The sequence below is a fragment of the Zootoca vivipara genome, chromosome 2 (assembly GCF_963506605.1).
Source record: "Zootoca vivipara chromosome 2, rZooViv1.1, whole genome shotgun sequence".
Classification (NCBI taxonomy): Eukaryota; Metazoa; Chordata; class Lepidosauria; order Squamata; family Lacertidae; genus Zootoca; species Zootoca vivipara.
This window is the reverse complement of record NC_083277.1, coordinates 9882065-9909567: the sequence shown is the minus strand read 5'-3', so window position 1 is coordinate 9909567 and position 27503 is coordinate 9882065. Positions and strand designations below refer to the sequence as shown.

Genomic DNA, 27503 nt, shown 5'->3' with positions numbered 1-27503 from the left:
AAAATCTCTCACTGCCTTCATTTCTTCCCCTTCTATTTGCCAGGAGGTGATGGGACCAGTGGCCATGATCTTGGTTTTTTTGATGTTGAGCTTCAGACCATATTTTGCGCTCTCCTCTTTCACCCTCATTAAAAGGTTCTTTAATTCCTCCTCACTTTCTGCCATCAAGGTTGTGTCATCTGCATATCTGAGGTTGTTGATATTTCTTCCGGCAATCTTAATTCCGGCTAACCAACTAAGAGACCAACTAAGTTTGTCATTGGTATGAGCTTTCGTGTGCATGCACACTTCTTCAGATACACTGTGTAGAAGGGATCCCCAAGAAGGGATCCCCAAGGGGCATCTAGTCCAACCCCACACCCACAGTGCTTAGGTCATCTAAAGGTTAATGTGTCTTTACTCCTGGACTGCCAGATCCTGGTCAGGTTCACTCACTACAACCCTGGATTCAACAATACTTGCCGCCTAGTCCAAGGTGATAGTGGTCAGAGCATCAGACCGGGGTTCAAATCCCCTGATGCGACCATGAAGCTCATTGGGTGGCATTGGGCCAACCAGCCACTCTCTGTGTGTCTAAAGAAGTGTGCATGCACACGAAAGCTCATACCAAAATAAAAACTTAGTTGGTCTTTAAGGTGCTACTGAAGGAATTTTTTTATTCTGCCTCACAGGGTTGTTGTTAGGGATTAAACGAAGCGGGGGGTAAGAGAACTACGAGCGTCACCTTTGAGCTTCTGAAAAAGCTGGGGATTACGATTGTTGTCGTTGTGTATTAAATCCCTAACGCCCGCCATTCACCCGAGGAGAACAGGGCGCTTTACAGTATATAAAACGCAGCAATGCAACGAATAAGCAAATGTGCATATTTAGATGCAGGGAATAAGCAAATATGCACAGTGACATCCGTCTGCAGTTTTTTTTGCTTTGCTTTATAAGAAATATTTCTCCTGTAGCCACCCAGTCCTTCAACAGGGGGCGGTCGGAGGAGCGTCTTTCTGCCTCTGCTGCTCCGCCATTAAAACACCGAGGAAGAAGAAGAAGAGGCGGAGGGAGCATTTTAGGTAGGGGTGGGGTGGAGAAAAGGGGGGGCTGGCAGCGGGGACGGAAGATTTTAGCGTCCGGGGAAGCGTCATAGGCGCCCCAGCAGCAGCAGCAAAGCGGATCGATTAGAGAAGTGAGTTGCACCAGGCTCTCTCCCGCTCTCTCTCACGCACACGCACACGCACACGTGTCTCCTTGTCGCTTTCGGGACTGTGCAAATATGCACGTGGGAAGCCCCGCGGTTAATCGTAGAAGCCCCACGTGGCCGCCGGCTGCCCCACTTTAAGTCGCCCCCCCCCCGCCTCAGTTCTCCGCGTACGTAGTATGGGAAGCAATAAAAACAAGTAGGTCGCAGGGTTTCTTTGCTGCAGTCCCGCTCCACCTCTTCTCTCCCAGAAGCTCAAGGTGGCGCACACGTCCCCACCCACCTCCTCGTTTGGCCCCCACAACAACAACCCCAAGAGGTAGGTCATTATTAGTATTATTAGTATGCCTCCCTCCGTCCGAGGATCACAGGGCGGTTTACGATAGGAAAACACAGATTAGGCTGAGCGCAGTGAGCTTCATGGCCGAGTGGAGGGATTTGAACACAGGTCCCCCAGGTACTAGTATGTTGCTCCAACCACGGGTTGTCGCCAGTTACTCTCAGCCCGCCCTTGACCCGAGATTATGGGAGAAGCCTATAATTAAAAGCTGCTGTTGCTCAGATTAGCCCCACCCCCCACACCGCCAATATGCAATGGATATTAACGCCAGATTTTTATTATAATGTTCCTGCAAACGGCTCGCTGCTGCTGCTGCTGCTGCTGCTGCTGCTGCTGCTGCTGCTCCTCTCAAAATGCAATGCATTCTGTGTGGGGCTACCTTTGAAGGTGACCCGAAAACTCCAACTACAGTGGTACCTCGGTTTACAAACACAATTGGTTCCAGAAGTCTGTACTTAACCTGAAGCGTACTTAACCTGAAGCGAACTTTCCCACTGAAAATAATGGAAAGTGGATTAATCCTTTCCAGACGGTCCGTGGAGTACTTAAACTGAAGTGTACTTAACCTGAAGCGTACTTAACTCTAAGTATGAGTGTAATTGGTTCTGGAAGTCCGTACTCAGGGCAGTCTCGAGCAGGTCGGGCACCCTGGCGCTGAGGGGCGGAGATCGCTCCGGTGCCCCCGCCCTCGCAGAGCGGAGCATGGTTTCCGCGCGGCTTCGCCGTGCAGCGCCCTGCCTACCAGCCTGGCACCCTGGCGCACCGCACCACCGGGGCTCTACCTAGAGCCGGCCCTGTCCGTACTTAACCTGAAGCGTACTTAACCTGAAGCGAACTTTCCCATTGAAAGTAACGGAAAGTGGATTAATCCATTCCAGACAGGTCCGCGGGAGTACTTAAACTGAAAATACTCAAACCGAGGCATACTTAAACCGAGGTATGACTGTAATCCAGAATGTGGCTAGACTGGTGACTGGGAGTGGCTGCCGGGACCATATACCATAACACTGGTCCTGAAAGGCCTACATTGGCTCCCAGTACGTTTCTAAAACACAATTCAAAGTGTTGGTGCTGACCTAAATGGCCCTGAAGGAGCATCTCTACCCCCATTGTTCAGCCTGGACACTGAGGTCCTCCTCCGAGGGTTTTCTGGCGGTTCCCTCACTGCGAGAATCGAAGTTACAGGGAACTGGGCAGAGGGCCTTCTTGGTAGTGGCGCCTTTCCTGTGGAATGCCCTCCCATCAGACACTAAAGAAATAAACAACTACAGTTGTACCTTAATGGGAGCATTAACAGCCAGTGTGGCTAACAGGCTAGATCAGGCCTGATCTAGCCTGTTAGCCACACTAGATCTATGAACCAGGAAGTTCACTGCTCAACTTTTAACTCTGAAATAAAATGAACAACGAGGTTTTCTGCAAGGTACTTTTCCTTCCCTTAAGGCAGCGTTTCCCAAAATTGTGTCTCCAGCTGTTTTTGGACCACAGTTCCCATCATCCGTGACCACTGGTCTTGCTAACTAGGGATGATGGGAGTTGTAGTCCAAGAACTGCTGGAGACCCAAGTTTGGGAAACGCTGCCTTAAGGGAGCGCACAAGCAGGGCCTTAGCAAAAGAGTGATGTGATGTATAGAAAGCTTTATGAGGAACGGTTGAAGGAATTGGGTATGTTTAGCCTGGGAAAGAGGAGACTGAGAGGAGATAAGATAGCCATCTTCAAAGATCTCAAGGGCTGTCACATGGAAGATGGCGCGAGCTTGTTTTCTCCTGCTCTGGAGGGTTGGACCCGAACAAATGGCTTCAAGTTACAAGAAAGGAGACTCCGACTAAACATCAGGAAAAACTTTCTGACAGTAAGAGCTGTTTGACAGTGGAATAGTCTCCTCCAGGAGGTGGTGGACTCTCCTTCCTTGGAAGTTTTTAAGCAGAAATTGGATGGCCATCCATCAGGGATGCTTTATCTGAGATTCCTGCATCGCAGGGGGTTGGATTAGATGACCGTCAAGATCCCTTCTGACTTATGATTCTCTATTGATATGGGAGTTGATAGTCCACTTTTACTAGAGAATGTGCCCCGTTTGTTCTAGGTGCATTATACAACAGGGAGCAGTTTCTGAGCTCTGGGCGCAGATTTCAGACTAAAACTGCAGAGTGGAAGGAAAGGAGGACATTTTTCTGCCTCCACACTTCCATCTACTCCCTGAAGAGACCCTCTTAAGAATATTACGGGGTGGCTGGGGGGGATGACGACAGGGGAAGGACTGGACAATGTGAAAAATGAACATAATATTTAGCTGCAGTTCATTCATTTTCAGCTTTGTATTCTTGTTATTTAAAAAACCGCCTAGGCATTCTATTGTTGCGCCCATAACCTAGGTTTAAGCAGCCATTTAGCTCCTAGCTTTCATATCTCAGTTTCTAATACTGAATGTGCCCCCCCACCCTGATTGCTAACCACTTTTTTGCGTTTGTTTTCCTTGACTCCATTGTGTGTGTGTTTGTGTGTCTCTTTAGCCCAGGTAGAAACGCCCCTTTCAGCTCAGGAAGACCCCCAGGGTCTTCAGACTACTGGGGTCCCCTCAGCCAATTGCAGCTCTTTTGTCACCAAGCAAATTTCATCAGATCTGAACCTTCTTCTCTTAGAGCTCCTTGGACTAACCATCTCTCTGTTTCCAGCAATATCAAGAACTGGCAAGGATCTTCCTTCCCCTGGAACCAAAAAGCCAAAAGGTTTATCGCCAGCTTTTTAGCTGAAAGGGTTGGAATGAAGATGATAGAGCAAAAATATGCAGGCACTGAACCTAAAGCGGGATCAGAAGGAGCAACAGAGCCTATCAGAGCAGTTTATTCTGAATATATGACCAAGCAGTCAGGATGTGGAACGTCTGAAGGCAGCAAAGGGGGACCTGGCAAGGGGAGGCAAGAGCAATGGGAAGCCCAGTGGCAGCAGTTCCTGAAGACCCTGGAGACCCTTCACCCAGAAGGCAGAAGCCCCCCAGAGACGACTGAGTCTGCCACCTGGGAAGACGCCAAGGCCTTCCTGGCCTCCTTTGAGCAAGTGGCCAAAGCCTGCCGCTGGCCCAGAGGAGAGTGGGCAGCCCGGCTCCTGCCTGCGCTGAGCGGGGAAGCAGACGAGGCCTTCCGGAGCCTGGAAGCCGGAGACAGAGAGGATTATCGGAAGGTGAAGGCGGCCATCTTGCGAGGGGCCGCCCTGAGGACGGAGGCTGAGCGCCAACACTTCCGGCACTTCTGCTGCCAGCAGGTGGAAGACCCCCGGAGGATCCACCTGCAGCTGCAGGATCTCTGCCACCAGTGGCTGAAGCCGGAGAGACGCAGCAAGGAGCAGATCCTGGAGCTGCTCGTCCTGGAGCAGTTCCTGGCCAGCCTCCCTCCAAAGCTGCAGAGCTGGATCCGAGCAGGAGGACCAGAGTCGTGTTCGCAGGCTGTGGCCCTGGCAGAGGAGTTCCTGATAGCCAGCCAGCAAGACTTGGCTGAGGCTGAAGAGTGGCAGGTGGGAAAATAATGCATTTAACTGGACACACGGAATGTGTCTTAGGCATGTGCAAAGTGTTTACATGTATCCCCTCTGAAAAAGAGTGTTAACTTTTCATGACTCCAGCCAGGAAATTTGGGGAACATTCCTGTGGGGTTTTGGCAAGACAGGCAGAGGGGAAAAAGGTCAGCATTTTTGTTTTGTAATTTAAAAAAGTGTTGGTTTGGGCTGTAAGTCCAAGTAAACCCCACAGAGTTCTAGTTTAGGATTGCTGTGTTAGCCTTACATTGACCCTGGAACGTAAATGCAAATTTGCCACATTTTCTTACTGGCAGGGCAACTGTGCCTTTAGAAGTTGCAACACAGGACAGAAAGGCCACATTTGTCACTTTCCCCAGCATGGCAATACAGCATGGAGGTCTTCAATGTTGTCCCCTTCTGATCTTTCCATTGGCTTAAGCTTTTCAGGTTCCCCGCTCCAGAACCAATTGTGGAGGGTCACAGAGGGGGTTGGGGAAGCCCCACTGCCCAAGCAGAAATCCTTGTGCAGGCAGATCTCTCATGCAGGGTGGTAAACGCGGGCTTACTCAGAGCAAAGCCTCTGAAATAGGTGGACCTTAGTCATGTTTATTAATTTGAGTAGATCTTCTCCAGGTTGAATGTGATTGAATTCCACCCAATGAAGTCAGCTATGCTCATTAAGTTCAAGGTGTCTCCTCTGAGTAGGACTAGCATTGGATGTGAACCCGCACCTGAAGAAGAAGAAGAAGAAGAAGAAGAAGAAGAAGAGGAGGAGGAGGAGGAGGAGTTTGGATTTGATATCCCGCTTTATCACTACCCGAAGGAGTCTCAAAGCAGCTAACATTCTCCTTTACCTTCCTCCCCCACAACAAACACTCTGTGAGGCTGAGAGACTTCAGAGAAGTTTGACTAGCCCAAGGTCACCCAGCAGCTGCATGTGGAGGAGCGGAGACGCGAACCCGGTCCCCCGGGTTACGAGTCTACCGCTCTGAACCACTACACCACACTGGCTCTGTGTGTGTTTGTGCTGTTTTGCCAACCCTATGCAGTATTCACAGTTATATAGCTTGCTTGGCCTTGGAACAATCTCATGAGAGCCAATGAGCTTTATTTGCTCCCCCCAAACCACTGCTAGTTGAATTAATCCTGGAATGGAATAGGATGGGTGCAGAGTGCGTCTCTTTTGCCTACCACTTGCTCTTTGTAGTTTCAGGAACCGATGCAGGATACATGCGTGGATTCTGTGGATGCAGAGGAGGTGCCATCGGACGTTGCTCAAGGACGGATCTACAAAGACAGAGATGGGGAGATCAGTTTGCTAGGTAAGGATTCACAAGAGCGACTAAGATCGCAGTCCTAACCGTGTCTGCTCAGAAGTAAGTCGGGGCTTACTCCAAGGAAGAGATGGGGACCTAAGAGTTTTGCACCGTTTGTATTAGTGGTACAGTTTGGACAACCAGGTGTAACAGAAGTCTCTTGTGCCTTTAAGCTGCCTGGTGATGAGATTTTGGCAGGTGAGATTTGTCATGCAGGGATGATGAAACACTGCACCTGTTGAATTTCCCTATTCTACACAACAGCGCAAGTTCGCTTCAGAGGTGCCAAAACTAGCATCTCGCCAAAGTAATTTGTTGTATGCTCAGACGAAGCAACCACAAAGTACCAATCATCCAAATACTGTAACTGCATATTCAAGTCTGGCCCAGGTTTTCCATATTTTCTAGTCAATTTTACTGACAAGCTGGAACGTGTCCAGAAGAGGGCAACCAAAATGGTCAAAGGCCTGGAAACGATGCCTTATATGAGGAACGGCTTAGGGAGCTGGGTATGTTTAGCCTGGAGAAGAGAAGCTTAAGGGGTGATATGATAGCCATGTTCAAATATATGAAAGGATGTCATATGGAGGAGGGAGAAAGATTGTTTTCTGCTGCTCCAGAGAAGCGGACACGGAGCAATGGATTCAAACTTCAAGAAAGAAGATTCCACCTAAACATTAGGAAGAACTTCCTGACAGTAAGAGCTGTTCAGCAGTGGAATTTGCTACCAAGGAGTGTGGTCGAGTCTCCTTCTTTGGAGGTCTTTAAACAGAGGCTTGACAGGCATATGTCAAGAATGCTTTGGTGGTGTTTCCTGCTCGGCAGGAGGTTGGACTGGATGGCCCTTGTGGTCTCTTCCAACTCTCTGATTCTGTGATTCTATGATTGTGACTTGATCTAGTACTAGAATTTGGAGGGCAGGTCCTCTGTAGGATGCTGTAGCTAGGCATGACGTGAGCTGTTGGCATCCAGTTATAGAGTTGTACAGTTGGAAGAGACCCAAGCGTCATCTAGTCCAGCAGCCCCCTGCAATGCAGGAATCTCAACTAAAACATCCATGACGGGTGGCCATCCAACCTCTGCCTAAAACCTCCAAGGGAAGGGGTGGCCAGGTTTCCCTTCTGAAATTGTCCTTTCCATCCTTTGCAGGTGATGACATCAAAAGCTCAAGTAATTCTGGTTTGTTGCTTCCTCCTGAAGGACGGGAGATGGCTGAAGTTGTCCTGAGCAAGGTGGGCTTTGGAGAGCACAGCAATGCTTCCTGTGGCCGGGGTCTCGGTGTGCAAGTAGAGGAGGTAAAAGCCTCGCTTTTACCCCAGTTTGCTGCTTTCCCTCTTGTTCTGCCTCAGGGCATTTCTGCCCTGTTGTTGTTGTTGTTGTTGTTGTTGTTGTTGTTGTTGTTGTTTAGTCGTTTAGTCGTGTCCAACTCTCCGAGCCCAGCTAAAGTGGATTGAGAGCTGAAACTCTTATTTAATGGGTCTGGGGTTTTTTTGTGGGGCGGGGGGGGGGCGGGAAGGACATTATCATGATTCTGTGCATTGGCAATGTTTCTTATGCAACTGCATCTGATGGCGGTGTTGGGGTGTTTTATGTTTCCAGGGACTGCCAAACTCCAAGGAGACAGGCGTGCCTTTGCACATGTTTGAAAGGACTCCAACACAGCCAGGCCAACAGACTACGTTCTGGCAAGTCCTGCCAGAGGACGATGGGAATGTCCTGTCTTTTGGTAAGGGTCGCTCAAATCAGTGGCGGAGCTTCATGCGCCGGCACCGGGGGCGGGGTTGGCGCCCGTTCTGGGGGTGGGGTGCGCCTCCCGGAGGGGTGTGTCACACGTTCCGGGGGTGTGGTGCGCCTCCCAGAGGGGCGTGACGCGCATTCTGGGGGGCATGGCGCGCGTTTTGGGGGCGTGGCGGGCAGCTGCGATGGCGCCCCTGAGATCGTGCTGCTCGGGGTGGCCTGCCCCCACCGTTCCTATCTTCCTACGCCCCTGGCTCAAGTCCTGTAAACAACCTGCCATTTTTGGAATTTGAAAGAGGAAGAAATTCTATGTACTGCAGTACAAGTCATAAATACAAAAACATTAGGAATAACAGTAAGAGCTGTTGGACAGTGGAACAGTCTCCCTCGGGAGGTGGTGGACTCTCCTTCCTTGGAGGTTTTTTAGCAGAGGCTGGATGACAGAATTGCTTTTTCTGAGTGTGTTGAAAACTCTTGGGAAGCCAGAGGCCTTGGTTTGCTTCAAATAGCACCATTCCCAGGACTTGAGTGTGAGGTGTCCCTTTTGCCCCTTCAAAACAGGAGCCATCGTGTGAGATATGCCCGATAGCGTTCAGTGCCCCAAATTCCTTCCGTGCAGGATTAGCTGAAGCAGTTTCTGTACAAATAGAACAAAATAGCCGTATTTATTCCCTTTATTTAGAGAGGCCACAAACCAACCTGGGTTAAGCGAACAATCCACACAGCCTGGGATGTCAGGAGAGGGGTTGATATCTGGCTGGGGGTAGGGAGAGAGAGAGAAATAAAGCTTGGGATCAGCAGATATATTTCGATGATGCGGAAGGGCAAACGGTGAGGAGAGGAAGGAGGTTGCAGGCATCTAGAAAAGACCAGAGCATGGTCAAAACCCCTCTCTCTGTCTCTTCAGGTGAACAAAAGAGTTGCTGCATCAAGAAGGAGACATCTCAGCGGGGAGAGACATCGCCAGAGGACATACACAGGGCATGCGCAGAAGTACCTCAGTGGGATTTTCCTCTGACGTCTGAAACTCATGAGCAGCGATGTGAGGGGAAAGGGCGACAGAAGAAGCGAGTGGGGAGAGAGGGAGAACGCAACGACTACACAGAACTTATTCCAGGTGTTGTTATCCTGACCTCCTCAGGGCCCATAGAGGGGGGAAAGCTTCCATTTTCTGGGTACGGGAGGAAATGCAACGACAAGTCAGGGCTTGTTGTGAGTCACCCTGGGGAGGACCCCAGCGAACGTCCTCCGTGGGGCAAAGAAAGCCAGACAAAGCATTGCTTCTGTAAACCTTGGGGGATGCTTACAGGAGGGAAACAACATTCACCTGCTGAGTGTGGAAGAAGCTCTTTTGTTGGCCACCAAAATATTTGCACAGAAGAGGAACCCAAGGAAAATCTTGAGGGTGGCCAAAGTTTCAGATGCAGGCTGCAGAATCATCAAAATGTTCCTTCAGGAAGGAAGAAGCATGAATGTTCCACATGTAGGAAAAGCTTCACTTCCAGAGCAGGTTTAACAAAGCACCAGAGGATTCATACTGGAGAGAAACCCTACAGATGCCTTGAGTGTGGGAAAAGCTTCAGCTGGGGGGAAAACCTGTGGATACACCGGAGGGTCCACACTAGAGAGAAACCGTACAAATGTTCTCACTGCAGCAACTGTTTCAGTCAGAGAGCGGACTTGAAGATTCACCAGAGAATCCATACGGGAGAGAAACCGTACAAATGTCCCGAGTGCGATAAGAGCTTCAGGCGGCGACAGCACCTGATGGGCCATCAGAGGACCCATAGCAGAGAGTAACTGTTTCAAGTTCATCAGAGCACTCACAAAAGACCTTACAAATGCCACAAGGGCAGGAAAAGCCAGAAAAGATTGGTTAAGCACCAGAGCACCTTTAATATTGCCTGCCATCAGATCCTATCACCACAGATTCCACTTTCTCGATACTCTTGATAGCAAGTGGGTGGCCACTGTGAACTATTTTTGCCCACAGCTCCTCAGCAGCATTCTCTCCTAGTGAAGGAAGTTCCAGAAACCTTTTTTTATCTTGTCAAAAAACTGCATACTTGTTAAAAACTGCATACTGGGACATAGTTAGTGGAATATCTCATGTGTCAAACTGCTTGGGATTAAACCATTCTACTTGTCATTGCTTTTCCTCAAGGAGCATTGGGAACTGAAGTGGTTTTTTTTGTTTTGTTTTTTGAGGGAGGGCGGTCTTTTGGCAGCCTAGAGGTCTGTACTGACCTCTTGATGTACAATTCCCAGAGTCTGATTCTGAGTTGTCCCCTTCTCATTTCAACAGGGAAACCATAATATGGAGACATGGCTGATAGTATGGAAAGGGGGCAGGTGATCAGGGTCTTCAGTGCCCCAAATATATCTTCTTTGTGATTAGTTGAAACTGGTTTTGTATTTTTAAAAAGCCAAAATAGCCATATTTGAGAGAGAGAGACTACTGTGTTAGACGGAACGCTTGGGAGTGGGGCTTAGTCCAAGTGTGGGGAATCTTTGACCCTCCAGATGTTGCTGAACATTGCCAGGGATGATGGGAGTTGGAGTTCAGCAACATCTGGAGGGTCAAATGTTCCCCACAGCTGATTTAGCCAGTCAAACTGCTGTTGCTGGCCCCTATGAACGTAACCGTTTATCCATAAAGTACTTTAGCTATTAGGAAGAAGTAGACAGGTTTAGACTGTAATCCTAAAAAACGTCTGTCACCTGGCATTGTGGACTTAATTAAAATTACAGGCTTTTGATACCAGCCTTTAGAACAAACTATAATGCATAGTTGCTTTCCTCATTTACCCCCAATGTACCCCAGGAATTGCTTTTTCTGGGGGCGCTGAAACCTACTGAGGAACCAGAGGTATCATGTTTCCTTCAGAAAGCAAAACTCCTGGAACTTATGTCTTTGCCCCTTTATAAAGCCGTGATGAGAGATAATGGCTGACAGAATGGAAGGGGACGGTCTCATTTTCAGTGTGGAAGGTGACTTTCCTCTGCGACAAGTTGACACGGATTTAGTGCAAGCAGACCCGAATAGGCGCACTTGGATTTAACATCTTAATTTAGAGATGTCCCAAAAGGCACCTCCCCCAGGAGCAGAACCGAGTGAAGAGGAGAACCTCACTTGTGGAGAGAGTGGTGATACATGGCTAGAAATTGAGAGAAAAAGCTGAGTGTAGCAGAGAAGATTCAGAATTGCCTAGAAAGGGAGATCTGGCAGAACAGAGAAAGCCAGGAGGGAGGAGGTTGCCAGAGTCTAGAAAAGAGGTGACCAGAGCTTGGACAAAATTCCCCTCTCTCTCTCTCTCTTCAGGTGAACAAGACAGGTGCTGGATGAAGATGGAGATATCCCAGTTGGGAGAGAATTTGCCGAAAGAAATGCACAGGGAGTTAGCGGGAGAATTTCGCTGGGATATTTCAGCTGTGACACCTGGAATTCCTGAGCAGAAAAATAATTCCAAAGGGCAACAGGAGAAGCAGCCGGTGAAGAGAGAAACACAATGCAGTGGCCTCTCCGGAGTTATTGCAGTCTCTGTTAGCGAAACCTCAGCAGTGGCCACAGACAGTGGAAAGCCCTGCAGGAGAAAATATAAGTCAGAGAACCCTTCTGAGTGCCCCACATCAGGGAGAGACAGCCAGTCGGTATGTTGCCTTGAGAAACTACAGGGAATACTTAGGGGGGGAGAAACAGCATACATTGCCTGCATGTGGGGAAAATTTATGTGGGACAGAGGAATTTGTTGGACACCAGGACAGCCGCACAGAAGACAGCTCCCATGGATGCCCCGAATATGAGAAACGCTTCAGACCTAGACATCGGAACAATAATTCAGGAAGGAAACCCCACAAATGTTCTGTGTGCTGGAAAAACTTCACCTTCAGAGCAGAGTTAGCAAGACATCATAGAATCCATACGGGAGAGAAACCATACGGATGTTCTCAGTGTGGGAGAAGCTTCCGGCAGAGAGTGCACTTAGTTAAGCACCAGATGATTCATACTGGAGAGAAACCCTACAGATGCCTTGAGTGTGGGAAAAGCTTCAGCTGGGGAGAAAACCTGTGGAGACACCGGAGGGTCCACACTAGAGAGAAACTGTACAAATGTTCTCACTGCAGCAACTGTTTCAGTCAGAGTGGGGACTTGAAGATTCATCAGAGAATCCATACGGGAGAGAAACCGTACAAATGTCCCGAGTGCGATAAGAGCTTCAGGCGGCGACAGCACCTGATGGGCCATCAGAGGACCCATAGCAGAGAGTAACTGTTTCAAGTTCATCAGAGCACTCACAAGAGACCTTACAAATGCCACAAGGGCAGGAAAAGCCAGAAAAGATTGGTTAAGCACCAGAGCACCTTTAATATTGCCTGCCATCAGATCCTATCACCACAGATTCCACTTTCTCGATACTCTTGATAGCAAGTGGGTGGCCACTGGGAACTGTTTTTGCCCACAGCTCCTCAGCAGCATTCTCTCCTAGTGAAGGAAGTTCCAGAAACCTTTTTTTATCTTGTCAAAAAACTGCATACTTGTTAAAAACTGCATACTGGGACATAGTTAGTGGAATATCTCAGGTGTCAAACTGCTTGGGATTAAACCATTCTACTTGTCATTGCTTTTCCTCAAGGAGCATTGGGAACTGAAGTTTTTTGGGGGGGCGGGCAGTCTTTTGGCAGTCCAGAGGTCTGTACTGACCTCTTGATGTACAATTCCCAGAGTCTGATTCTGAGTTGTCCCCTTCTCACTTCTCACTTCTCACTTCCAGATGAGGTTTAACAAGGCACCAGAGGATGGGGAACTGGCCCCATGCCCCGAATGTGGGAAGGGCTTTTCTCAGAGAGATGCTTTGATAAGACACCAGAGAACTCGCAGGACGCTCCCGAGGCCTGCGTCCTCTGAGGGTGGGAAGAGTTCAAATTGGGGCAGCATGTTCGCTGTGTAGGCCCCCACCACACCTGTACCAGTGGCCATATTCCCTTTGGGAGTAGCCAGCATTAGGCCTCAAAAAGCTCTCTGAAAGACCGTAGTAAAGAACAACTATGTCCACTTTCAGTTAGACTCTTAAGTCTCAAATGTGTTAGTCACAAGGCACCAGTTACCCATATACGTATAATAATATCAATAATTTTATACCCCACCCATCAATATACATAATGCATGCTGAAACTAAAAGCTTACCACTGGCGAGGAAGCCATGCATAAACAGAATACTGTAGTTGTGGCTATAAATCGCATAACTTGGGCTGCAATCCCAACCCCACTTTATCCTGGACATAAACCCCATTGAATTCAGTAGGACTGACATGGTTAGGAACACACTGTTCTAGTCCTTATGGAATACCTTCTCCGTGGAGGCATTTCATCCCAACTTCATTTTATTTTTCTGTGCCTACTTAAAACACACCGGTTTGCACATTGGCTTGTTGCACATCAGAGAATCCAGAGGGAAAGAAGATGCTTAGCAGGGCTGAGAACATGTAATATATCCCACTGCAGGAATTCCTGCAGCTGCTGTTGAAAGCAGAACATCTAGCAGCAGGGAGGCAGTAACAGCTCTGCCGACACTGTAGGCCCCACAGCATGGGTCTAGGGCAGGCATCCCCAAACTGCGGCCCTCCAGATGTTTTGGCCTACAACTCCCATGATCCCTAGCTAACAGGACCAGTGGTCGGGGAAGATGGGAACTGTAGTCCAAAACATCTGGAGGGCCGAAGTTTGGGGGTGCCTGGTCTAGGGTCTTCCCTCCATCTCCAGCTTTAATCAGTCCATGGCCATGGCTTCACTTTAACCAGCTTATGCACATCCTCTTAAAGCCAGACATTGTGTCACAGGTGAACAGAAAGCTTATGGCCTCTGAAGGTTTGCCATTGAGTGCTTAATTCTGCTCTCTTGTGGAGTGTTCCCAGAGGCATAGCTGGCTGGGGAGGGGGGCACTGGCCGTCACACTGTGGGGGCAGCACTTACTGCGGGACCTGCTGTGCGCCTGAGCCACACAACTCTCCTGGGAGTGACGTGCTGGCTTGGGCGCCTGCAAGCTCCACAATGCCTGAAACAGCAGTGTGGGACTTGTGTCCGCCGCCTTGTCCCTCACTGCCCTACAGCTGACGGGGAGACTCGGCTTTCTCTCTCCCCTCTCCTTGGAAGTCCTCCGGGTAGTCGCTGCTGCCTCCCCTGGTCTCTGAGCTGCTGCCCTCCGTCCCAAAGAGAGGTGCCTCCTCACACTGCCCCACATGGGCCTGGGAAGCAGAGACATGAGAGGGCATCCAAGGAGGAAGGGAAGGAAAGAGGGCCAGAGACCAGTGTTGTCCGTGGCACCTCTGACCATCATTCAAGGCACCCCACACACTGGTTGGAAACCACTGGTTTAGGGATTGTGCTCTCAAATGAACAGTGGGGGAACATTGTGGTCCAAAAAGCCCCTGCCATCTTACCTCACAGATAAGGGAGAAATAATTCCTCACAGTTGGCACCTTATCTCGGATTCCCCGATCCATTATCCTTCTGTGCATGTTTGACAACCATTCATCCTATAGATGCCTCGAGAAGATCTTATGAGAAGGCCGCCTCAAAGGCACGACCTGTTCTGGTTTGCACTTTTGTGACCTTTATTTCTCCTTTGACAAGCCTCCTATTTTCTCGGAGGGGAACCCCCCAAGTTACGTTTTGTTGCATTTGTTAAGGTTTTGAAAGTGAATAAAAATTAATTAATTATTAATTAATAATAAACTCTGAGTGTAGCACTGTTGTTTTGTAAAGGCTCACTGCGAGATTACAGAAAAATAAGACTCCAGTTCTGAAATGGAGGCAGGGGCATATTGTCTTACCTTTTGTGGAGGCTGCATCAGTTGAATGTTTGTTCTTGTTTGATTTGTTTGTTCCCAAGCGTGCACATATGACGCCAGTACACTTCACAGCATGCATCCGGCCGCCACAACTTGGGGGGGACGGACGGACAGTCCCTTCATTGATTTTTTTTTGAAGTGGCCCTCATGGCCCTGCACAGATGGTGCCCCTGTTTGTTCCTTTTTCCTTTCTAGAGAAGCTTGAGTTGGATTAGTGCCGGGGTGGCCATGACAGGATGTGTCTCTTGCATAAAATGGTGGAGTGTTTAAGAAGCCAACAGCTATATCTTTAAAAAGATGACAATACTTTTAAAAAAAAAAAATCAATGAGAAGTTTTGACATTCCAAAACATAAGGGAGAGTTGTCCTTTCGGGCTTTCTGACTAAGTTGAACTGCACAAATATAAGCAAGGAGACATCTAGCTTGCCAGTAGCACATGTGAAAAGAATCTAGGGGTCTTAACATGAGCCAACAGTGTGACGCAGCAGCGAAAAAAGCTAATGCTATTCTGAGCTGCATCAACAGAGATATAGTGTTCAGATCAGAAGTCATAGTCCCACTCTGTTCTGGAGTACTATGTCCAGTTCTGGGTACCACAATTTAAGAAGGATGTTGAGAAGCCGGAACGTGCAGAGGAGGGCAACCAAGAAGATAAAGGGTCTGGAAACCAAGCCTTGGGAGCAGTTGAGGGAGCTGGGGATGTTTAGCATAGAAAATGAGACTGAAAGGAGATATGATAGCCATCTTCAAACATCTCCAGGGCTGTTGCTTGGAAGATGGAACAAGCTTGTTTCTCCAGCTCTGGAGGGTGGCCTCCAAACCAAGGGCTTCAAGTTGCAAGAAAGGTGATTCCGACTAAACATCAGGAAGAACTTTCTGACGGTAAGAGCTGTTGGACAGTGGAACTGTCTCCCTCGGGAGGTGATGGACTCCCCTTCCTTGGAGGTTTATAAGCAGAGGTTGGATGGCCATCTGTCACGGATGCTTTAGCTGAGATTCCTGTCTTGCAGGGGGTTGGACTAGATGACCCTGCGAGTTGTTGGATCCCTTTTCTTGTGGACTATAAAATATTGTAAACCACCTGTGGACCTTGGATGAAGGGCGATCTACAAATACAAACAAATACAGTAAGTTGGAAGGGACCCCCAACCAACCAAGGGTCATCTAGTCCAGCCCCCTGCAATGCAGGAAACTCAACGAAAAGCAAAATGGCTACCCAACCTTTGCATTACCTAAAGTCCCAGAGCGGGTTACAACTACTAAACAAAAGAACTTTTACATATTGGTGTGCATGTTGTAGGTTGCTTTCATTCGTGTTTAATATCTGTTTCTCAAAACTTTGCTTTTGCAAGCCGTTTTGAGCTCGGTCCTTGGGGGCGGGGGAGAGGGGCAATGTAATCATAATTAAACAGCAACTAATGACTCAAATTGTTTTGGGTGGAAGAAGGAGGCATGAGCAGCTCCTTCCAGTCGAGGGCAGCAATTCTCCCGTGCAGGAAGCTCGGCTCCCTCTCTGCAAGCGCCGCCATTAGACCAGGAGGAGGAGGAGGAGGAAGGAACAGGCGGCGACCGGGAACGAGAGCAGCTTCCATCGCTCCAGAGACCTCGCAGCCGCCTTCCTCTCCCCCTTTTCCCGCCGGAAAATCCCGGGGAGCCGCGCTTCCCTTCTCCCTAAAAAGGTGAGTCTCACTTGCTGTCCGAACTCCCCTCCGCCTCCTTCCCTTTTATTGCATTTGATCATCATCATTTAATTGCATTCCATCATCAACATCTGCAGACCAACTTCAACCCCTCCTTTGCGCACAGGGAAAAAAACAGAAACTGGGGAAGCCGTGGGTTCAAACGAGGACAAGTGGGCTTGGTTTTATGTACAATATTTGAATATATCGGTTTTTTTATTAAAAAAAAAGTGCGCTTGGCGGTGGTCTTCTTTTAGGAGCAGCCTCCTCGCCTGCAAGTTAATTAGCACCCGATGCTTCAAAATAATACTCTTTAAAAAACAAAACAACCAACAATTCCGTGCTGTGAAAAGGCTTCCCCTGTTTCCCTGAAGGTGCAGCTGGAGTTAAAAGGTTTTTTTGGTTGTGGGTAAGGGAAGCTTGGAGGGGTGGTATCTCTTGTGCTTTTAAGAGGGAGATCTGCTCACTCCTTTCCTGGGTATTGAATGGCTTTAAAATAGACATGTCTGGAGGATAAGGGCTATCAGGGGCTAAGAGCCAGGATGGAGATGTTTGTTTGTTTACTTTAGCCAAAGCCATTACAAAAGATAAAACACAGAATACAGAATAGAAACGGAATAAAATATATTACTCAGTTAAAATGATTATTAAAAGCAGACACTCTGTGAGATGACAGTTTGCTCCCCTGAAGAACTTTACATCATCCCCACAAACTTTTCTTCTCAAAGTTGCCACTCGAAAGGCAAAACCGGCCACTTTTTCCAGAAGTGTAGGGGGACCTGCCACCTTATTAAAAGTGAATCAAATACCCAATTGATCTCCCAACTGGGAGATTTAAATCTTTGAACAAGGCTTCTCTTAATGTCTGTGTAGATTGGGCAGACCAGGAAGCAGTGGGACATAATAATAATAATAATAATAATAATAATAATAATAATAATAATAATAATACTTGCCTCCACATGGGCAAACTCTCTCTTTATAAGGGATCTGGCGATAGCATCATTCCACTGTGGCAAAGTGCACAGACTGGAGTCGCAGAGCCATAAAGGCATTTCTCCATTTGCTACTGGTGGTGGTCACATAAGTGAGGGCAGGGCGTCTGAATGGGTAGCTTGGCATACCAAGGGGCAAATTTTGGACAGACAAGCTTAGGCGTGAGGCCACCACAAAAATAACGCTTCAAAACGGCAGATTTGACGAGGCAAGATGCCACCTCAAAGTCTAAGGAACTCAGAATTGTCCAAAGAAAGGCCGTAATTCTCAGTAACTTGTAGCATTTCCTGATTCCAAGATGGGGTTGCTCCAGCGTTAAGATTCAGCACGTCCTTGAAAGCTGAAAGTATTAAAATGGGCCCTATCCCCCTTTTTAATTTTAGCCAGTACCCAAGGTCAAGGATGTGACTTGTTTGAAAACCTGGAGTGAAGCCTCCAACAAAAGACCATAGGCATCCTGGTCTTTGCCTCCAAGGCCTACCTGTAGATGCTGAGGGATTGAACCTGAGATCCTCCTGGATAGCTCAGTTGGTTAGAGTGTGGTGCTGATAATGCCAAGGTCACAGGTTCAATCATTGTATGGGACAGCTGCATATTCTTGCATTGCAGGAGGTTGGACTAGATGATCTTACTATGATTTCTGCTTGCAAAGTGATTCCTCTAACACTGAGCGATAGCTCTTCCCCAGAGCAGAGGCCTCTTGACCAGAATTCTGCTCTTTCTCATTTTCTTTTAAAAGTTTGTTTATATTCAAAGGTGATGCAACACTCAAATCAATGTGTGTGTGGGGTTTTTAATTTAAAAATGGGGAGAGGTTTGAACCCTGCGGTCCTTGGGCACATTTCAAAAATCCAATAGTAGAACCATCATCACCTTGGATGTTTGTAACAGCCATCATTTGTCAATGGTAAATATTTTTGTCTTTCAGGTGCCACGTGGGGTCAGAAACCAACAAGCCACCAACAAGGCATAATAAAAGAAAACAACCACCAAAAGACCTTTCTTAACCACCAACAGTCCCTATTTTTACTGCTGCTTATGGAGGATAATCTATGTCAGGTCGATTTCTAAACGAAATAAACTTCTGCCAGACAATGTGAAAAGGCACCAGCGATCTGCCTGCGATCCTTATTGGTCTCACTTGGGCGTGTCAATTTCTGTCGCAAATTCATTTTTTTTGCATCGGGTCCTTTGTTATACACCCTCAGCCTCACGCGATGAGATAACAACCGCCTAAAGTTCAGAAAGTCTCTTGTGAGAACAGAAATTTGAGAGTGGTGGAGAAAGAGGCCTCTACTGGGATTAGTCTGCCAACAAGCCCACTCCTCCACCTCCTGATTCCAGATTCAGGGCTTCGCAGGCTGGGTGGGGAAATGGAGCCTCAAACTGTGAGCCCAGAACGAGAAGGAGGGCTGGGAGGGGATAACAAGCCCTCCAGTGTGGTTCAATCAGACTGTGTGAGGGAGCAGCCAGGATGGAGAGCATCTCGAGAGACCAAGCAGGAGCCCTGCAACGGGATTCAACAGCGCTGGGAGGCCCAGTGGCAGGAGTTCCTGACAACATTGCAGTCTCCTCACACGACGGAGAACCCATTGTCACTGGAGGCCACCCCATGGGACGACGCCAAGGCCTTCCTGGCCTCCTTTGAGCAAGTGGCCAGAGCTTGCCAGTGGCCTAGGGAAGAATGGGCAGCCCGGCTCCTGCCTGCTCTGAGCGGGGAAGCCAAACAGGCCTTCGTCGCCCTAGAAGCCGGAGACAGGGAAGACTTTGGGAAGGTGAAGGCGGCCATCTTGCGAGGCGATGCTATCAAGATGGAGGTGCAGCGCCAGCACTTCAGGAAGTTCCGCTGCCAGCAGGTAGAGGACCCCCGGAGGATCCAGCTCCAGCTGCAGGATCTCTGCCACCGGTGGCTGAAGCCAGAGAGATGCAGCAAGGAGCAGATCCTGGAGCTGCTGGTCCTGGAGCAGTTCCTGGCCAGCCTCCCGCCAGAACTGCAGAGCTGGATCCGAGCAGGAGGACCAGAGTCGTGTTCGCAGGCTGTGGCCCTAGCAGAGGAGTTCCTGATGGCCGGCCAGCAAGACTTGGACGAGGCTGCAGAATGGCAGGTGAGGGTTTGAGGTTTCATATCCAGAATTTTGAAGAGGATAACGCTACCTTTCCCAAGTAGTTTCTTTCCAGAAGTTTCAAACTACAACTCACGTGATCCCTGAGTATTGGCCATGCTCCCTGGGGCTGATAAGGTGTTTCTATTTTCAACCACCTGCAAAGCAGCAGATTGGGGAAGACTAGGATATGGGAACAAAATCATCCAGGGTGCTCAACGTTGACTGGTTCAGCCTTCGGCCACATTCATGTCATCCACTTAAACACTGCGACACAACTTTCAACACTCCTGGATTTCCCCCAAATAGTTATGGGAGCTGTAGTTCATCAAGGGTTGTTCCCTTCACTCCGCTACAATTCTCAAAGTGGTTTCCCAGTCAGTTAACCCTGGGAATTGTAGGTCCTTACAACTCTCAGCATACTTAACATACTACAGTTCCCAGAATTCTTTGGGAGAAGCCATGACTGATTAAAGCAGTGTCACACCACTTTAATGTATAGTGTGAATGTGGCGGTAGAGCTGTTTTCTGAATTCAAGGAGGTAACTCTTAGTAAAATATTAGTACCCCTATTGGGAACACACACACAGAGGGTTGTCAGCTAACCAGCTTTGCCCTGCTCTTGTGCTTTTAAGCAGCTGCTTGAAATGCAGGGATAGGCACGGAGGGAGAAAAGCAGCAATTGCCTGCCAGTGTCAGTAAAATCAAGCTGCTGCTAAGCCCAGGAAGAGGCTGACGGAAAAGCTGGCAGCCCTGTTTTTCAGAGGCTGAAATGACTGCAAATGTCCAATGTAACCTTCGCTTTTTAGATGCCTTTTTGTTTTGCAAATGTAACAAAAAGAAAAAAAGAGAGAAACACAATCTGCTCACATTAAGGGTTAAAGTAATCCACCAGTCCTGACTTAAATAGATGAATTAATATAAGCAGTCTATATGCTGAAAGAGATACCCAAACAAGGTTGATGATTATAAGAGATAAGTTCAAATGCAGAAAGGGCACCTTCTACGTTTACGAGAACCTTCAAGTCCTATGGATAATAAGGCTATCTTTAAATTCTTCACCAATCAGATCAATTTTTTTTCCAGAAGCCACTGCAGGAGGGTTCCCTGAAGGCTGAGGAAACAGAAGAGCAAAGCAGTAGCAACGGTCTCTGTTTGCTGGGTAAGGCTTCCCCTTTGGCATTAAGGCTATGATCCCCTTACACATGCTTCTTCAGAGTTTGCCCTACAGAAGCATATGCAGAAGGAGCTGCAAATTCAGAAAAGGGGGATGTGCCACCTGAGAGATGACAGAAGGAAGATTAAAGTTTTGAAGGCCCTGTGTTTGAAAGAAACAGCGCCACCACCCGGTAAGTGCCTTCTGCAGGAGAGTTTCCCCTTCAGCCCCCCAAAATGTCAGAAATCTGCTCCACGGTAGTTCAGAGTAGGGCTTGCAGTGTGGCTGCAGCTGTTCTGTGGAACAGCATTCCTGTCACTGTCTGCACTGCCTGGAAACAGCAGGAGATGTTTTTGTTCCAACAAGCTGCCCCAGATGGGTAAATTTCCCTCTGCCATTAGCGTCCATTTTGCATCGTTCTTAAACCCGTCTTCAGTTTGTTTTCTGTACTATTTTTTTTTGGCTGTCCTTCTGATGCATTTGTAAATCCCACTGACACATAAGTAAAAGGCAATTCATAAAATGAGGAGGAGGAGGATAAAAAAATATCTCCCTTCTGTACTTCGCAGGCAGTGGAAGCCAAGGCCCAAGGGATCACAGCAACTTGCTTCCTCCTGAAGGACTCCAAACGTCCATGTTGTGTCAGGCTAAGGTACGTTCACTTTTAAGGAGCAATACCTAGGTTGTATTTTTCTCAGTCGTTTAAACTATTTAATTTATGTATATGCGGGTTACTTGCCAGGATAGCTTCTAAGTGATTTATTACTGTATAACCATCCCAAAGAATATAGCCGCACATCATTGCGTTTTTCCTCTCTGTCAAATCCTAAATTGTGACGCACCTCTGGATAGGGAGCTCTTGCCAGGTCCGTGCATATTGATGTCGCCCTATAAGCAGTCTTGTCCATCTCCCGTTCTCAGGGGCCAATGAATCTCGAGGAAACTTCACACATGGACGAGCCCCCTCCAACCCAGACAGGCCAGAGGACCATGTTTTGGCAAGTCATGCAGGAAGAAGATAGAGATACAGAATCTTTGGGTAAGTCTCTGCTCCATTAAAGCCCTGATATATCGATTTTTTGCATGATGGGTCCAAACATACAATTCAATGCAAACCACAATATTTGTTGGTTTCTAAAAATACTCAGGCAGCGCCAAGCCCTCACTGCTTTTCATTAAACCGTTTTGAGTTCAAATTGATTTTCTTATCAATAGATCCTTTTTGTTGTCAATTGGTGTTTTTTTTAAAGCCAAAAACTGCCAGGAATAATCAATGCATGTTCTTTGTGACAGAAATAATAATAATTATTATTATTTCTCTCTCTCAAACTTAAGAGGGACTCTTGATTCCTAAACCTGACCCTGCCTCCCACCCTGAAAAAGAAGAGGAGATCTTTGTCCGGTTTCCTGTGGAAAGTGAAGGATTCCCAAGTCAAGATTCAGGTAAGGGGATAGAGAACCCAAAATGATAACTACCGTGTTTCCCATATTTTAAGACACAGTCTTAGATTTATTTTACTTGGGGGGTGTCTTTTTTTGTAATTAAGCAATCTACATTTGGACATTTGGAGCCGGTCCCTCGGGGTGCGATTGACAGCCCTGGCATTGTGGGTGGTGGTGGTGGGAAAGCGGAGGCAGCTGAAACCCAGTTGGGCAGCCCCGGCATTGCGGGTGGTGGTGGTGGGAAAGCGGGGACAGCCGGAACCCAGCCGGGCAGCAGCAGTAGCGGGAGGACAAGAACGGCGCTGCTGCTGACCACGGCAGACACGCGAAACTGGCGGCTGCTGCAGCCCCGACAAAGCGTGCGGCAGCACTGCTCGCCCCGAGGCAGCGGGACCCAGCAGCAGCGCTGTCCTCGTCCTCCCGCTGCTGCTGCCCGACTGGGCTCCGGCTGTCCTCGCCTAGCCTCCTCCGCGGCCCCCAGGGGCGAGCAGCGGCCTTGCCTCTGCCTGGCCCGGCAGCAGCAGCAACAGGCAGCGGGAGGACGAGGACGACGCTGCTGCTGGGTCCCGCTGCCTCGGGGCGAGCAGTGCTGCCGCACGCTTTGTCGGGGCTGCAGCAGCCACCGGTTCCAGGCGCCTGCTTCCTCCTGCCGCGGCCGGTTCCGGGCACTGACCCGGCAGACCTCCTGCTGCTGGTGGCTGGCTGGGTGCTTGCGGTCTCCCTCTGCGCAGCGCGGAGGTATGACTTATTTTCAGGGGGTGTCTTATATTTCACAAATGCTTAAAAAGCCTGCCACGGCTTCTTTTATGGCTACGTCTTAAAATAGGGGAAACACGGTACACACTCCCTCTCCCTATCTAAATATTATATTATGCTTACTATTGTGAAATGTTACCTTCATTACTTTAAATACATGTCTAAACAATGTTACATACAAACAACAAAAGCTCATGTATGCTGCCTGCATCTAAGATTGATTTCCTGTTACTGAAAAGTGTCAATTAAGAGAGAAACATGTTCTGCACTCTAAATGGTGCATGGAATTTGGTAGATGTTTTGGAAAAGCAGTCCATACTAACTACTTCCCTAGCACTAATATGGTTTCCTCCCCTGTATGAGTTTGTTGGTGTTTTGTAAGAAGTCCACTCCAACTGAAGCACTTTCCACACTCCATACATTTAAATGGTTTCTCTCCTGTGTGAATCCTTTTATGAATTCTAAGGTTTCCACTCTGACTGAAGTTCTTTCCACACTCCATACTTTCAAATTGTTTATCCTCTCTCTTTCCACACTCCATGTATTTAAATGGACCAGAGCACGCCAGGCACTCCTGTCTTCCACTGCTTCCCACAGTTTGGTCAAACTCATGTTCGTAGCTTCGAGAACGCTGTCCAACCCTGCCAAGCAGGAAACACCATCAAAGCATTCTTGACATATGCCTGTCAAGCCTCTGCTTAAAGACCTCCAAAGAAGGAGACTCCACCACACTCATTGGTAGCAAATTCCACTGCCGAACAGCTCTTACTGTCAGGAAGTTCTTCCTAATGTTTAGGTGGAATCTTCTTTCTTGAAGTTTGAATCTATTGCTCCATGTCCGCTTATCTTGAGCAGCAGAAAACAACCTTTCTCCCTTCTCTATATGACATCCTTTTATATATTTGAACATGGCTATCATATCACCCCTTAACCTTCTCTTCTCCAGGCTAAACATACCCAGCTCCCTAAGCCGTTCCTCATAAGGCATCGTTTCCAGGCCTTTGCTCATAAGGCATCGTTTCCAACTCTCTCCTTTTCTTTTCTTTTCTTTTCTTTTCTTTTCTTTCTTCTCTTTCTTTCTCTTCTTTCTTCTTCATGAAAATTGATGTATGGTTATTCAGAACAATTGTCTATGACATATATAAAGGATTTTTAAACTTAAAAAAGAAAAAAAAGAAATCTAGTAACTGGATAAAATAAGATCAGAGTGTGGACCAGGTTCCCCTCTCTGCCTCATCAGGTGATAAGAAGAGACATCAGCTCAAGATGGAAAACTCTCAACAGGGAGCAGGGGAACGGAGAAGACTCAAAGAAAGGACAGTAGCATCTGTGTTTCTGCAGAATTCAGTTTTCCACTTTGTAGCTCAACCACCACTCTGGATTTAAAGAGCTTCTCATAACAGGCATCTGGTTGGTCATTGTGAGAAGATGATGATGATGATGATGGTGGCGACAACAACAACAACATTATTTATACCCTGCCCATCTGGCTGGGTTTCGCCAGCCACTCTGAGCGGTTCCCAACAGAATATTAAAAATACAATAAAACATCAAACATTAAAAACTTCCCTAAACAGGGCTGCCTTCAGATGTCTTCTAAAAGTCAGATACAGTGGTACCTCGGGTTACAACCACTTCAGGTTACAAACTCCGCTAACCCAGAAATAGTACCTCAGGTTAAGAACTTTGCTTCAGGGTGAGAACAGAAATTGTGCTTCGGCGGTGCAGCAGGAGGAGGCCCCTAAAGTGGTGCTTCAGGTTAGGAACAGTTTCAGGTTAAGAACGGACCTCCGGAACAAATTAAGTTCTTAACCAGAGGTACCACTGTAGTTGTTATTTCCTTGACATCTGATGGAAGGGCGTTCCACAGGGCGGGCGCCACTACCGAGAAGGCCCTCTGCCTGGTTCCCTGTAACCTCACTTCTCGCAAGGAGGGAACCGCCAGAAGGCCCTCGGAGCTGGACCTCAGTGTCCGGGCTGAACGATGGGGGTGGAGATGCTCCTTCAGGTATAATGGGCCGAGGCCATTTAGGGCTTTAAAGGTCAGCACCAACACTTTGAATTGTGCTCAGAAATGTACTGGGAGTCAATGTACCTTGTTTCCCCTATTTTAAGACTTAGTCATAAAATAAGGCATAGCAGGATTTTTAAGCATTCAAGGAATATAAGCCATACCCTGAAAATAAGACATAGTGATAGGTGCAGCAGCAATGCTGGCCGCGGCAGGAGGAGGAGGAAAAAAATAAGACATCCCCTGAAAATAAACCATAGTGGGGTTTTTTTTTTGGGGGGGGGGGAATAAATATAAGACGGTGTCTTATTTTTGGAGAAACATGGTAGGTCTTTAGGATCAGTGTTACCAGTATGTGGTCTCGGTGTCCACTCTCAGTAGCTGCCTTTGGCCTGGTCCAACTTCAGGGGTCTTCTTAAGGATGAAGGTGAAAATATAATTAGACAGGAGAGAGATGAATGTAGCAGAGATATCCCGAATCATCTGGAAAAGGAGGGATGGGATGGGATGGGTTGGGGCAGGCCAACAAGAAGGTAGTTGCATGACTGTAAATAAGAGGTGACCGGACCATGGAAAAATTCCTCTCTCTGTCCCTTCAGGTGACAAGAGGAGGAGTGTGATCAAGATGGAGAACTCTCAGCAGGACGAGGTGCATAACACATTAACAGAAATTTCTCAATGGAACATGCCAGTGACAGCAGCTATTGATGAGGAAAGATGTGAGTCCAACAGGGACCAGGGGAGGAAGCCAGAAGAGCAGGAGGATGAAGCCAGGAAGTTCCCAGAAGGTCCTACAGCTTCTGGTAATGAAATCTCCATGGTGCACTTGAGGCCCAAGAAGCCCTCAGTCTCCAAGTACAGCCAAAAGTGCAACTACCGATTAGGATGTGTCATGAAACAGGCTGGAGAGAAACACTATCACTCTCCCACATCAGGGGAAAGCATCCAGCAAAAAACATGCCTTCTGGCACACCAGGGAATCCAGCCTGGGAAGAAATTGTACAGCTGCTCTGAATGTGGGAAAAGCTTCCATACAAGATCTATATTTCTTAGACATCAGAAAATCCACACCAGGGAGAGTCCCTTTGAATGCCTTGAGTGTGGGAAAAGCTTTAATCGGAGAACAAACCTTTCGAGACACCAGACGATCCATACGGGCGAGAAAGTGCATGAATGCCCCAAGTGTGGGAAAAAGTTCTATCGGAGAGATGCGTTGCTTCAGCACCAGATAATTCATACTGGGGAGAAACCATATGAATGCCCGGAGTGTGGCAAAAGCTTTAGGGTTAAGAAGACATTACATAGACACCAGACAATTCATCTTGGATATAGAACAGTTAATGCTGAAAGATTTTTAAAAAATTAATCTTGTTCCCAAACCTATAGAGAGCAAACACATTCCACACATATTTACAAAACAGAAAATAATATTTCCATCCCAAGGAAATAATTGTTCAACTCCTTGATCAATAGTGAGAGGGAATGTGTTTTTGTGCCAACTTTTTGAACAAAAACCAAAAGCAGGCCCATGCATTTTGTTAGCAGACCCTGCAGCTTGGATGAAATAGATTGGAATAATCATTTACAGTTTCTGGAGTTTATTCATGCAGGTACTATTTATTTACAGGAGGAGTGGAAGTATCAGACATGTTGACTCAACAAGCTGAGAAAGAATAACAAACAAATGGTTTAGCTTTTAAGGGTGGAGTTAACAGAGAGCTACAAACAAGTGCTCTCTGGATTGCTACACAAATAGTGCCCTTGTGCTTAAACTAAGACACGCATGCTTTTCTCTAACAAGTTATTCATGGGATGGAGAGACTAGGGAAAAAGAGTGTTTAGATGGTTGCTTTTAAGTGTTTTCGATTTTGTGAGTTTTTATTTCTTTTGATTGGTGCCTTGGGAACTGTATACTTGAGAAAGCAATAAATAAAGGGGTCTTTTATTGTAAAAAATGGTGTATAAAAATTTGGTTGTTGATTTTTTAAAAAGTGTTTTTATTTCAATTGTTTTTTGGGTGGATTGGTGCTGGGGAGCTGTTGCCACATGAAGCCTTGCAGGTGTACATGGTGGGGTCTGGGAGGTTGCAGGATATAGGGTATCCCTCTTGCGCCTTCTGGAAACAACACAGCTTTCCAGATTCCTTGTGCTTCGTTTGTGGAGACTGCTCTCCCTAGAACTGTGCTGTCTTGGTTAAGTGCTTTGCTAAAAAGCTTCTATTTCCTGGGACTGAGACGCCAGCCTTGAAGGGCACCACTGCAGCAGGGCCGGCTCGCCCATTGGCTCTAGTGGCGCGGGGCACCACGGCGCCTGGGCGCTGAGGGGCGCCCCAGCAAGTGGGGGAGCTGCGCGGCGGCCTCCCTTTTCCCTCCGCCAGCCGCGCCGCTCAGGGGAGAGCAGGGAGGTAAGCGAGCGGA

At 47.8% G+C, this 27503-nt stretch overlaps 1 protein-coding gene across 1 annotated transcript; it reads left to right on the top strand.

Annotated features, from left to right (window-relative positions):
* Positions 1-1376: 1376 nt before the first annotated feature.
* Positions 1377-27503, top strand: LOC118081215 (uncharacterized). Its single transcript, XM_060270936.1, has 13 exons — positions 1377-1505; positions 4041-5037; positions 6248-6362; positions 7506-7651; positions 7956-8082; positions 9001-9889; positions 11859-12359; positions 18883-19723; positions 20807-20882; positions 21446-21528; positions 21798-21915; positions 22212-22319; positions 25686-27503. The coding sequence occupies exons 2-13, from the start codon at positions 4291-4293 to the stop codon at positions 26450-26452; spliced, it is 4518 nt and encodes a 1505-aa protein (XP_060126919.1). The 5' UTR covers positions 1377-1505; positions 4041-4290; the 3' UTR covers positions 26453-27503.

Coding starts and splice junctions, on each gene's coding strand:
- LOC118081215 (XM_060270936.1), top strand. CDS start 4,291: ATGAAGATGATAGAGCAAAAATATGCAGGCACTGAACCTAAAGCGGGA. Junction 12,360..18,882: donor CAGAGGACCCATAGCAGAGA/GTAACTGTTTCA, acceptor TTGTGAGAACAG/AAATTTGAGAGTGGTGGAGA. Junction 22,320..25,685: donor ATTCCCAAGTCAAGATTCAG/GTAAGGGGATAG, acceptor CTGTCCCTTCAG/GTGACAAGAGGAGGAGTGTG.